This window comes from Manis pentadactyla, chromosome 9 (assembly GCF_030020395.1).
Source record: "Manis pentadactyla isolate mManPen7 chromosome 9, mManPen7.hap1, whole genome shotgun sequence".
NCBI classification, from domain to species: domain Eukaryota; kingdom Metazoa; phylum Chordata; class Mammalia; order Pholidota; family Manidae; genus Manis; species Manis pentadactyla.
The window spans coordinates 40,734,100-40,746,392 of record NC_080027.1 but is presented as its reverse complement, the minus strand read 5'-3'; the positions used below and the strand labels follow the sequence as shown (position 1 = coordinate 40,746,392).

Here is a 12,293-nt window from a genome sequence, read left to right as displayed (position 1 = left end):
ATGTGCTTGTATGAGTACATACTCATGGACAAAGGTTACTCTCTTTTCACATTGGTTACACGCATATACATGTGATCATATTTGGGATATATACATGTATATGGATATATGTGTACATATATATGAATGGGTGATAACTATCACACAGGCATGTGTGCATCTGATGTGTAGAGTGCTACATGTGCTGTGTTTATGTGTATACAGGTAAGCAGAGGGGTGTTTTTGGGATACACACATACTCATGTAGGCCTGCCTCCATTCTGCTGACCAGCCTGAAAAGTGGTGGGATTTGGCAGCAATTCCTTCCATTCACCTTCCTGTGTCCGTTGGCACCTTCCACAGTTCTCATGTGCAGCCCCAACCCTGAGCAGCTGCCCTGAGCCCATGCCCGAGGTGTGGGTGTGCAACAGCGACGGCTACGTGGGCCAGGTGTGCCTGCTGAGCCTGCGAGCTGAGCCCGATGTGGAGGCCTGCATCGCCGTCTGCTCTGCGCGTATCCTCTGCATTGGGGCAGTCCCTGGCCTGCAGCGCCACAGCCTCCGGTGAGACACAGCGGGACAGAGTCCCTGCCCACAGCACACGGAGGCCACCCCAACTGGTTGTGGGCATGTCCAGTGGGCCTGGGCGGGGCCTGGTGGTCATGCAGGTGAGTGGGACCAAGCCTTGCTCCTAACGGCTCTTGCCCCTGCCCTTATCTCACAGGGAGCCACCTGCATTGCTGAGGAGCCCTCCGGAGGTGGCATCTGCACCCACTGGGCCAGAACTGGACATCGAGACCCCAGAGGAGGAAGCAGCCACACCGCCGGAGCCGGGGCCCCAACCCTGCCTGCACATCTCCATCGCAGGCTCAGGCCTGGAGGGGGCACCAGGCCCTCTGGAGGCTGACCCTCGCCCAGAATTGGTGCCCTTTGACAGCGACTCAGATGATGAGTCTTCGCCCAGCCCCTCAGGGACCCTGCAGAGCCAGGCCAGCCGGTCCACCATCTCCTCCAGCTTTGGCAGTGAGTGCCCGGCTTGGGCTGTCAGGGTGGACTGCCCAGAGAAGGGGGCGGCCCCACGGGTGCTCTCGCATGAAGAGGGACTAGTGTAGTCGGTGGTGTCGGACCAAGTCACAGAGAGGGAGGCAGCCAGCAAGGTGGGCAGGAGCTGTGACACCAAGGGTCCGGAGGGCCATGGGACTGGTTGGATCGCTCGGTAGGGGAGATGGAGTCGGCGTGGAGCATTTGGTCTCCATGCTCTGGCTCTGGACTGGAAGGGCCAGGCGGGTACTAGGAGCCTGTAGCATGGAGCTGTCAGGGAGCAAGGTGACAAGATGAGCTGAGGCAGAGGCCGTGGGGATGGAGAGCAGGTGTGGAAGGCCCTCGGGAGGGATGTGGCTGGGAGAGAGACACTGAGGGGAGGCTGAGGCCTAGAAAGATACCAGGGCTTGGGCGGAGGGGGATGGGGATAGTAACCTTTGTCTCCCCCAGATGAGGAGAACCCGAGCTCCAAGGAGGTGACGGCAGAGACAACCAGCTCGGAGGAGGAGCAGGAGCCTGGCTTCCTGCCGCTGTCCGGCTCCTTCGGGCCTGGTGGTCCCCGTGGCGCTGGCCCGGTGGACGGGAGAGCCCTTCGCCGTTCCAGCCGCGGCTCCTTCACCCGGGGCAGCCTCGAGGACCTGCTGAGTGTTGACCCTGAGGCCCACCAGAGCTCCGTGTGGCTGGGCACTGAGGACGGCTGGTAGGGACCAGGACGGGGCCAGGACACAGTGCCGGAGCCCTTAACTCCCTGCTTGGGCAGTCATGTGCTCTCCTGAAGCAGAAGCAGTGGGGCGTTGGGTCAGACCTCAGGGGCACTGCTAGCCGGGGCTGCCTCTGGGCCTGAAAGCCCAGGGAGGCTGTGGGAGCGCAGCACCTCGGGTAGGCACCAGCACGGAGGAGGTGCTGGTGGCGGCAGAGGTGGAGGGATTACTCCGGGGACTGGTGTGGCCCAGCATTTGTCACAGGTGTGCACCCCTGATCCACAGTGTCCACGTGTACCAGTCCTCTGATAGCATCCGAGATCGCAGGAACAGCATGAAGCTCCAGCACGCTGCCTCTGTGACCTGCATCCTGTAAGGCCGCGGTGACCCTTCCAGTGCAGACCTGCTGCACATGCAGGCCTCCCTCTGTATACCTGGGTCCCCCTGTTCTGCTGGCCCTCCTTTCTGTGGAGGCTGGAGGCCCGAGCTGGTCCTAGGTTAGCCGTGCCTCTCAGACACTGTGACATGGGCTAGTCCCCACCCCGTCCTAGACTTGGGCCTGGCGAGATGTTCGCTCAGGACCTATAGCCATTCTATCTGATTCCCTTGGCCCCAGTGACCTTCTGTGGCCTCCTGAAACCCCTGACTACTTATTTTCCCTCCTTAGGTATCTGAACAACCAGGTGTTTGTGTCCCTGGCCAATGGAGAGCTTGTGGTCTACCAGAGAGAAGCCGGTGAGCGCCCGCCCCTCCCCCAAGCCCCCGGAGCCCCCGGCTGGTGCTGGAGCTCTCTGCTGAGCAAGGCCGAACCCTCAGGGCCACAGAGGCTAGAGATATGGCTTTGGGCAACGCCCAGGCCTTCTCTGAGCTCTTGTCCTCATTTATAAATGTGGTTGTTCTCACTTTACTTAAGGGAATGGTGAGGCTCAAATGCAATACTGGACCAAATTTTCTGTTTTCTTTACCCCACTCCCACTTCAGGCCATTTCTGGGAACCCCAGAACTCCAAGTCAGTGACTCTGGGTGCTCAGGGGAGCCCCATCACCAAGATGGTGTCCGTGGGTGGGCGGCTGTGGTGTGGCTGCCAGAACCGAGTCCTTGTCCTCAGCCCTGACACTCTGCAGCTGGAGGTAGTGGCGGGCGTGGGGGCGGAATTGGTGGCCTGGGGTGAGCCTGGCCCATGAGGAAGGGACATGAGGCCACGGGGACCATAAGAAAGCCTCACTGCAGCTGTCCAGGGAGGGCCAGTGACTGTTCTTAAAGCACTTCGAGCTTTGAAATTCTCTGATCATTAAATCATGCAAGTTTCATGGGGAAAGGGCTCCGTTTTAGTTCCTGAGGATTAAATTGTGGGGCTTCTGTGAAATCCAGCTTGGACAGGTGAATCATCTGGCCCAAGGGGCAAGGCTGCCTGTCAGTCTGGGTGGGCTTTCTGGAGAGGTTGGGTGTGAGTTGTAAGGAGGGAGGGTGTGAAGCATAAGGCAGGGATGGGCCGGGGAGGGGCCGGGGAGGACAGGCCTGCCACTTACCCATCTGCTCTCTACCTGCCCCCATCAGCACACGTTCTCCATGGGGCAGGATTCCAGCCGCAGCGTGGCTTGCATGGTGGACTCCAGCCTGGGCGTGTGGGTGACACTGAAAGGCAGTGCACACGTGTGTCTCTACCATCCAGACACCTTTGAACAGCTGGCAGAAGTGGACGTCACACCCCCCGTGCACAGGATGCTGGCAGGTAACACCCTTAGCCTAGCACCACCCTTCCCCTTGGAGCCTTTCTGCCTCACCATTGAGGAGGCTTTCCCGGGCCAGGAATTGGCCTCAGCTCTGGTCTGCCCCCCAACCCCAGGCTCGGATGCCATCATCAGGCAGCACAAGGCTGCCTGCCTGAGGATCACGGCCTTGCTCGTGTGTGAGGAGCTGCTGTGGGTGGGCACCAGTGCTGGTGTCGTGCTCACCATGCCCACCTCGCCTGGTGCTGTCAACTGCCCACGAGCACCCCTCAGCCCCGCTGGCCTAGGCCAGGGACACACAGGCCATGTCCGCTTCTTGGCTGCAGTCCAGCTGCCAGATGGCTTCAACCTGCTCTGCCCAACCCCACCACCTCCACCAGATACAGGTGGGTCTGTGCATCCAACCCAACCCAGGGCTCCTGGACTTCTGGTTTAGGACTCCCACTCTCCTGCCGGAAGAGGCTTAAGGGGGAGGGAAAATGTCATACAGAGCTGGAAGTGGCAAATACTGTTACAGTGGTATGTGTGTGTGCATGTGTGAAATTCTGTCACAAGAAGAGTGGTGGTAGATGGAGTAAACTGTAAGCTAAGAATTAGAATACAGCACAGGTAGGGATGTGTACAACAGGAAATAAAACAGGACTAGAAATAATATAGGGCTGAAGCGGAGTCTGGAAGTGATGTGCAGAGCAGTAAGTAGAAATAGCACTGGGAGGCAGAACACAGAATGGCAGCTGAGGCAGAAAGTGGGCTGTGGGAGTTAGAGAATAAAACGTATTAGGAGATGATATACATCAAGGAGGCCACAATTAACAGAGTCTTGCTTTGGCCGGGCAAGAAACCATATTCCTGAGAGGAAGTGGATGTGGGAGTCAGGAAGCAGGGGAGCCGGGTCGGGGGCTGCCTGGGTCCAGGGAAGGTAGAAGCTGCCTAACTGGGAAAGGGCTGTTGGAAGCAGGACAAGGAGGAAGGACAGTGTGCGCTTATCAAGAGAGAGAATGTGGGGTGGCCCTGGGCGGTGGTGTCACTCCTGATTATGAAGTGTGGATGGGAGATAAGAAGTTGTCTGACTGCCAGGAGGTGGGCATTTCTTTCCAAATTGGAAGTTCTTGGCTAAGAGGAGGTGGGATTCTCCATAGGAAGTGTGCATGCCTTTCTTGCTGTCTGCTGGGGTATGGGCACTGAGGGGACAGCACAGTCACCCCCAGGCTAATGGATCCTCGCCCCGCTCCCAGGCCCCGAGAAGCTGCCATCCCTGGATCACCGGGACTCCCCTAGGCACCGAGGACCCGCCTCGGCCAGGCCTAAAATGCTGGTTATCAGCGGAGGTGACGGCTATGAGGACTTCCGGCTCAGCAGTGGGGGCGGCAGCAGCGACACAGTGGGCCGAGATGACAGCACAAACCACCTCCTCCTATGGAGGGTGTGACCCTGTCCCCTGCCGCCCGGGACTTGCCCGTCCACCTGCCCTCCGCCTGCTTGCCTCTTCCTAGCCCCCACGCAGACTCCAACCAGCAGTGCTCCCTCCCTTCCTCGCGGAAGCATCCCTGAGAGAACACTGCCGGCAGGCCCAGGCCTTCCCTGCCCCTGTGGCTGCTCTGCTGCTCCCGGTCATGGTCGGGGGCGGACTTGGGGGTGTGTGGGCCGCCCAGGACCTTTGTCCCTGGAGCTTCTACCAAAGACACGGCCGGGCCTGGACCCCGTGGGGCTGGGGAGGGCCAAGTGCAATATTTGGAGGGTTTTCTGGGGGCAGTGGGAGGGCTGGGGATGGAACCCTTTCCCATGTACAGTATTTATGTTTCTTTTTAGATGTGTACCTTCCCAAGCACTTATTTATGCAATGACCTGGGGGCAGGGGGTAATTTGAAGAAGTAACAGAAGGAAAAAGACCTTATTCCTGCCCTGGGGGATACATGGGGACCCTAACCAAGCCTTCCTGGAGGGAACAATCCCCTTGTCATTACATACATGTGTATGCACACATGTGCACACACATGCTGCATGTCCAGGGCACTAAAACACTGCCTCTACACATACGATTTCCACAGCCTCATCCTGCTTGGTCTACCCTCTAGTGACCAGAGCCAAGGACTGATTGAGTCCCCTCAGTCATCCAGAATAAGTTGGTGACTAGTAGGGGTCTTCCCGGGCCTTAGCATTTCCTAGCTTGTCGGCAGTGCCTTAGTGGTTCCTGAACTTGGAAACACTGCTGGGGCTTTGAATGGGGCTCTCTCCTGACCTGATCAGGGGAGAGCAAAGGGCATCGATCTCCTTGAAGTTGCCGCCCAGGCCCCAGCCTGTGTCTCATGCACTGGCACGTATGGTCACCTTGGGAGGGTGGATCTCGGAGCCCCTCACTCTGACCACTGACTCCCTCTCTTCACACCCCTCCAGCCAGGGGCAGCCCTTCCAGGAAGGACACCCAAAGCTGAGGGGCTGAGCGTAGCCTCTTCAACTAGGAACCACTTGCAGGCAGCCTCTCCCCTGCCCCGTGGCCACCAGAGCCAGACCTAACCCCAGCCCCTTGCTGCTTCAGCTCCTGCTCCAAAGATCTGGTTTCAGATGGGGTTGGTTTTGTTCTGTTTGGCTCTGTTTTTGTTTCTGGTGGGTGGGTCATTGTGGTCTTAGGTTACATTTCTCTTGCTACCAAACAGTCCTGTATTAACTTCCCTTGGATGATGAATTTTAAAAGAGTCAATAAATAGAAACACCAAATGACTGCTCCCCATCGGCAGCCATGTTCACCTCCTGCCAGCAACCTCAGGGACATCCACTCGGGCAGAAGGGAGGCCTTGGAGACCCCAAGGAGTGCTGGCGTGGTGAGGCTGCTGCTTGCTGTGTTCTCCTGGGCGGGTCATGGCTCCTCTCTGGGCTGCAGTTTTCTCATCAGAAAAACAAGGGCTGTGCTAGTCCAGTGCTTTGTAACCCGGGCTGTGTGTGAGGATCCCTTACAGATTATATGCATAAACATAAATCACAATACATCAATTGTATAGTCCCGTAAATACACATTCCCAGGCTACCCTCAGCTTTTCAGTCAGTGGGTCTGGGATAGGGCTTGGCAATCGGAAGTTAACACATGCTGCTAGTCAAACACTAGGCAACTAGTGAGCCTGTCTACAGCTCCAAGAAACACCTGCAGGAAAGTTTGGTGAGGCTGGTGAATCTGACAGAGGCCAAGGTGAGTTCAGGTTTGGAGCAGGGGTAGAATTCAAGTCTCTGATTTCTGGTCCAAAGAGGTGTGTCATTAAATCAGACACAAGAATGCAAATGCAAACACCACGGGAGCAGCCTGCACAGGGCAGCTCTTCCCACCAAGGAAGGGCTTAGGTGACCACTAGAGAGGCCGCTGATGCCTGACCTTTGCTCAACATGTGTTTGAGCATTCTCCAACCTGAATGATTAAGACTACGAAAAGATGCTAAAGGGGGAATGGAGGCTCACGCTTTGTAAACTGGCGGACACACGTTTCAGGGGTCTGCTGGGCCTTCAGCACCATTAGACACACGTGGAACAACTGTCTGCTGCATTAGTTTGCTTGGAAGATCTGGTGAGTATGGGATTATATTAAATTTATATTACAGAGTAGGAGGCAATGTTCATCTGGAATTTATGATGAAACAAAGCATTAGAAGGTGCACAGGCTTTGAAGCTGAACAGAAATCTTGATTTTGCTGCCACTGCCTAGCTCTGTGACTGGATGAGTTCTATACCCACTGAGCCTCCATTTCCTTATCTGTAAAGTGAGGCTGATAATCCTTTCCTCCCCACAGGACTGTTTGGTGGGCACAGGTGTTTGCATTACAAGGAAGAGATTAGTTCTGCTCAGAAATAAAAGGGGGTCTAATTAGCAGAGGCATAAACTGGCCCCATAGTGGCCCAGATACTGGAGCTCCATCTCAGGACCTCTTGACTTCTGCACCTTGAATGCCTGCTTCCTCCCTTGCCTCCAGACAGCTGCTGTTCTGCTGCACTGGGGCCTCTTTTTCCTCAACAAAGGGGCTCTGGACAGTCCTCAGGTTCAGCACTGGATACCCAAGGCCAGATCCTCGGCATTTTTCCAGCTCGGGTGCTGCAGTAGGAATGGGTCTGGCTCTGCTCACTGTTACTTAGGAGGACACATCCCAGGGCCTTGGCCAGCCTAGAGACAGATGCACAGCCCTGAGCCAGTCAGCTGTGGGCGGGGAGGTCTTGGGATAAATGGTTGTCAAGCCTTAGGCCCAGGGGAGCCCCTAGGAAGGATTAGTTCTTTTAAAGTGGTTCTTAACCTTGGCTGCACATTATAATCACCTAAGGGGCCCAGGCCACATCGCAGACCAATTAAATCAGAATTCTGAGGGTGGGACCCTTGTATCTTTTTTTTAAGGAGAATTTTTATTGAAGTATAATATTTGTACAGACAAGTACACAAGTTGTTAGCATGCAGCTTGATGAATTTTCATAAGGTAAACACACCCAGGTCAAGAGACATTCCATCCTGATAAAAGCTCCCTGTATGCCTCCCCCCAGTCTACCCCCCAAGGCTAACCAATACCCTGACTTCTGACACCAGAGGTTTTTGCCAGCTTTAAAGGGTATGGCCCTGACCGGCAACTGCGGTAGGAGGAAGTGGGGCTTAGGCTTGGTGTGAAGAGGAAACAGCTGAGCCAAGGCAAGGAGGGGTGCGCTAGCCTGCAGCAAGCGGTCCATGGTGTAGGCCCCACTGGAACAGAGGGGAAGAGGAACAGGCACCGGAAGCCGGAATGGGAGCTCTGTGGCGGGGTCTCTCATTTGTTCTTTGCTCCATTCCCAGGCCACTTGCAGTGCCTGACAACACAATAGGTGTGCAATAAATATTTGTTGAATTAAATCTGGAAAATCCAGTTGGGCTCTCTTATAGGTCTTGCATGGCACAAAACAATGACCCCAGCTTCCATTTATTGTTTGCTTAAGCCAGAAGCATGGATTATCTCATTTAATTCTCACAGTGGTCCTGGGAAGCTGGTACCATTATTATCTTCTTTTTCAAATAAGGAAATTGAGGCTCAGAGAGGTTGAATGCCTTCCACAAGGTCACTTGCAGGCTAAGCAGTAGAGCCTGGACTCACATGCCCTCTGTCTGCTCAGGTCTCTGCACTGGGGGAGAGCAGAGGGCTGGGGAACAGGAGAAGCCTGAGCGGCCAGAGCCACGTGTAGTCGCTTGTGAGGCATCTGGTTCAGGCTCCTTAGAGAAGGCCTGGGCAGGGTGTCCTAATTTCAGAGGATGGGTGACAGGGCCAAAAGCCATCTCTTCTCCAAAGGCATTCTCTAGGTGGCAGAGGGCAGGCTTAGCTGGGCATGTACCTCGTAGGGGGATGAGGCACAGAGAAGGACGGGGCCTCAAGTTACACAGCAAGGCAGCCTCGAGGTCAGGGGCGGGTGCAGAGGAGAGCCCAGGCAGGAAAATAACTGGTCAGAAAAGTCAGGGAATGACCCTTAGCATACAGGAAATAGGGCTAGATTAGCTGGCCTCCAGGGCCCCCATCACTCTCCTCAAATAGGGGTCAGCACTAGTCTGAAGGTCCAGAGGGCTTGGCAAAGGGAGTAGCAAATATGGCTAAAGCCCTGGCTTATACCTGGGGTGCAGATGGGGGACCTGGGAGTCTGGACTCAAGCCTCAGCTTTGGCCTCCCCTCACTATGTGACCCTAGGCAAGTGTCTGCTCTCTCTCTCGGCCCAGACGACCTCTGAGAGCCCTTCACATCTTTTGCATGCCTGCCAAACACCAAGTCTCTCTTCTGTCCTCATAGACCTAAGCCACAGGGTAGTTTGCAGGAAGCAGCAAGGGGAAGTGCTATTTTGGGTCTATTATGGCCAATGAGGAGCCCTGCCCAGCAAAGGCAAGTGATGGGGCATCCCAAGCTGGGTCAGGGGTAGAATGCTGGGCTGAACTGGGGAGGAGGACAAAGAGTAGGCGCTGGGAATAAATGGGGACAAAGTCAGATGTGGGGCTGTGGGGAAGACACAGGGCAAACACTGAGGGCAGGAAAAGAGAGGGAGCAGATGGGGATTCTGAGCCCAGCAGCCTGGAAGCACAACACCCTGGCAAGTGAGCTTGCACTCAGAATGAAGTCACTTGCTTAAGACCACACAACCCAGCAATGGAGAACTTTGACCTGACTCCTCTCTGTGTGTGGCACCAAAGCCTAACCCCAGTGGGCTTCCAGACCCATACCAGGGTCTAGACTTAAATGCCCACTGAACATAGCCCTGAGCCCAGCAGCCTCAGCTCAGCTCCTGCCCCACCCAGGCTGAGCCCCACCTTGGCCTCCTAGCCCCAGTTCCTCCTTAGGCCAAGCCCACCCTCCCCCTGGAGCTAAGGCACATACACAGGAGGGCAGCCTACCTTCTAGAACACAGGACTTAGCCAGTTGGGCCTTAGCCAAGGGCAGAGCATTGTAATTTAAGTCTGAGCCCCTACCCCTTCCATCTGCTTTGTTAGCCCCACCACTTCTGGTCCACTAATCGAGGCTGACCTCCACTGACCCCCTGCAGATGATCTCACCTGGTGGCTCTGATTGTGTGGCCCAGGATTCCCACCCCAGGCATCGCCTCCATGGGACATGGAGCTTGTGCCCCTGCCTCGAGATCACCATCACAGCTTACAGCCTACAGCTTCCTGGGGCCTTGTGCTGGGCCACCTAGGATGAAGTGTGGGCCTTTTCTGGATTCACTTCCCTAGCTGCACTATGAGAGGGCCAGGGAGATGGTCTCTGAGGCCCCTGAGCTTAGAGATTGTAATGCTAGGATTCTGTGGGCCATCTGAGATGCCAGGAGTTTTAAGCCTGTGATTCTGAGAGTCCTGTGTTCTTAAGCCAGTGCTTCTCCAAACTATTAAAGGCCAATCTAAACCTTTCCTGTGGCCTCTATAACTCCTTCCCTGTCTCTTCACTGCAGCGCCTCGATGCTTCCAGACTCTTAGGCAGGGTGCCATCTACAGCTTGCTGTGGTTCAGGAGTCAGCTGGCAACAAATAATAATTAGTCTCTCTGATAACCTGAGGGTGTGGGGGAGGGAAGGGTGTGGGCTGTGGCTCCAGGAGACCTTGACTTTAGGAAGCTGCTGCTTGACAGCCCAAAGTTGTTCATCAGAGTCCCCAGAACCACAGGAGGGACCACCTCAGCCCTTCCATCCCTGCAGTTCTCTCCTGGCTCAGGTGTCTGCTGCCCACCATTACCACTCAGCCAGGTTGGGCAGATTGCCTCCTCTCACAGAGAACTGAAACAACTATCAGGCAGCAGGTCTAGCACGCTAAGATAGAGAAAGGAAGGAGATTTCAGTCAGGAGATGAATTTGACCTCACAGAAAGTCTGATGGTAGGGGCGTGCCTGGGCGCTCTGTAGGATGTCTGATTAATAGCCAGTACTCCTTGATGAAAAAACATATCCCCATTTGATCTGTCCTGTGGCACGTGAAATGCCACCATTTGAACTCCAGAACTTGGAACTGGTGTACAGAAGGTTCCCTCACAAAGAAAACATCTGCAGGAATAGAGGGCATCCTGGGCTGCTCTGGCCCCTTCACCAGGTCCCCAGGCAGGACCTTCTCTGGGCTCCCTCCATGGGCTCAGATATGGGATATGTGACCCTGGGATCATCCCTACCCCAGTCTGAGGGCCTCCACTGACACTTGAGGGCACTGGAGCTCTAATCCTGAAGTTCTTTCTGCCCTTCCCCCACAACCTCAGCATGGCCCAGGGACATGGAAACTCTTCCTCTGCACCCCCTCCTCTGCAGGTGTCCATTTCTCCTCCCGGAATCTCCTGGACCCTGGGGACCTGACCTTCCCTGTCCCCTCACCCCACAGCTCAGATTCTATGACTCAGTTTGCTTAGAATTCACCTCCCCCTACAAACTATCCCCAATCAGTTTATTTACCTTCCTCCACTTCTGTCGTGGGCTGTGATTATCCTGATCCCAGCCAGGCCTCTGCCTCCAGCACAAGTCCCTCCCTGCTGTCTGCATCTCCTCCCTGCCCTGCTGGCCTGGCGGGGCCACGTGGGATCCCCTGAATGGTACTGAGTGGTGGACATTCTGGCTGCCCAGCTGCTACCTCCAGTCCTGGCCCACCGCATTGCATAACTCCAGGGCGCACGATGCATAGAGCTGGAAATACAATGTGTAGTAGTGCCCTGGAGTTCCTTGTCACTGCCTGGCTGCGCACTCTGATGACTGGCATTGGGAATCGGCTAGGTGGGACAGCTGGTAGCAGAGAAGGAAGAGCATTGTGTCACCCTGTCCTGCTGGAAGGAGGGATGAACTACTCAGTCGGGCTAGGGTGGGGAGTGGAGGCAGGAAAGACCTCTGGAGGAAGGAGATTTGGGCTGGGCTCTGAGGAAAGTGCAGGAGCCCACCAAATGGGCCTGCATTGGAGATTCACGTTGCCCGGGCCTTTTCTCACCCACAAGTCACGTGAGGATATTCAGAGGCGGGCCTGGGCCTCATGGACAAGGCAAAGCGGGGCCGGTCTCCCTGGCTACCAATATCTTGGAGGAAAACTGAGTCCCAGAAAGGGGCAGCGGTGACCCCTTTTGCACTCGCAATGTGAAAGGACTCGGAGTGGCATCCAAGTCTTCAGCCTATCTTGCATCACGCAACCCCTTATTTCTCGGTTTGGAGCCAAGAAGGGTCTGATCCAACAGGCCTCGTCCCGCTCAGGCCCCTGCAACCCCAGGAGGGCGCGGGAGATGGCGACACAGAGCAGCGCAGCCCGGCGGGGGCGCCCGGGGCCCCTTGGCGGTCTCACGTAGCGGGGACGCGGGGACTCGAGCCCGGGCTCTGACGTTAGGGGCGGGGCCGGAGGCCGTGACGCGCGGGGGCGGGGCTG

General features: G+C 56.0%; 1 protein-coding gene across 1 annotated transcript in view; it reads left to right on the top strand.

The window, feature by feature from the left end:
- Window positions 1-6,168, top strand: part of ARHGEF17 (Rho guanine nucleotide exchange factor 17) — a 54,224-nt gene extending 48,056 nt beyond the window's left edge. The window contains exons 13-21 of the mRNA XM_036888600.2: window positions 343-542; window positions 703-1,001; window positions 1,470-1,719; window positions 2,006-2,092; window positions 2,388-2,455; window positions 2,702-2,850; window positions 3,278-3,452; window positions 3,567-3,836; window positions 4,686-6,168. Of these exons, the coding sequence (XP_036744495.2) occupies window positions 343-542; window positions 703-1,001; window positions 1,470-1,719; window positions 2,006-2,092; window positions 2,388-2,455; window positions 2,702-2,850; window positions 3,278-3,452; window positions 3,567-3,836; window positions 4,686-4,879 (1,692 nt within the window). The 3' untranslated portion in view covers window positions 4,880-6,168. The remainder of the gene's footprint in view (window positions 1-342; window positions 543-702; window positions 1,002-1,469; window positions 1,720-2,005; window positions 2,093-2,387; window positions 2,456-2,701; window positions 2,851-3,277; window positions 3,453-3,566; window positions 3,837-4,685) is intronic.
- The last annotated feature ends 6,125 nt before the right edge of the window (window positions 6,169-12,293 follow it).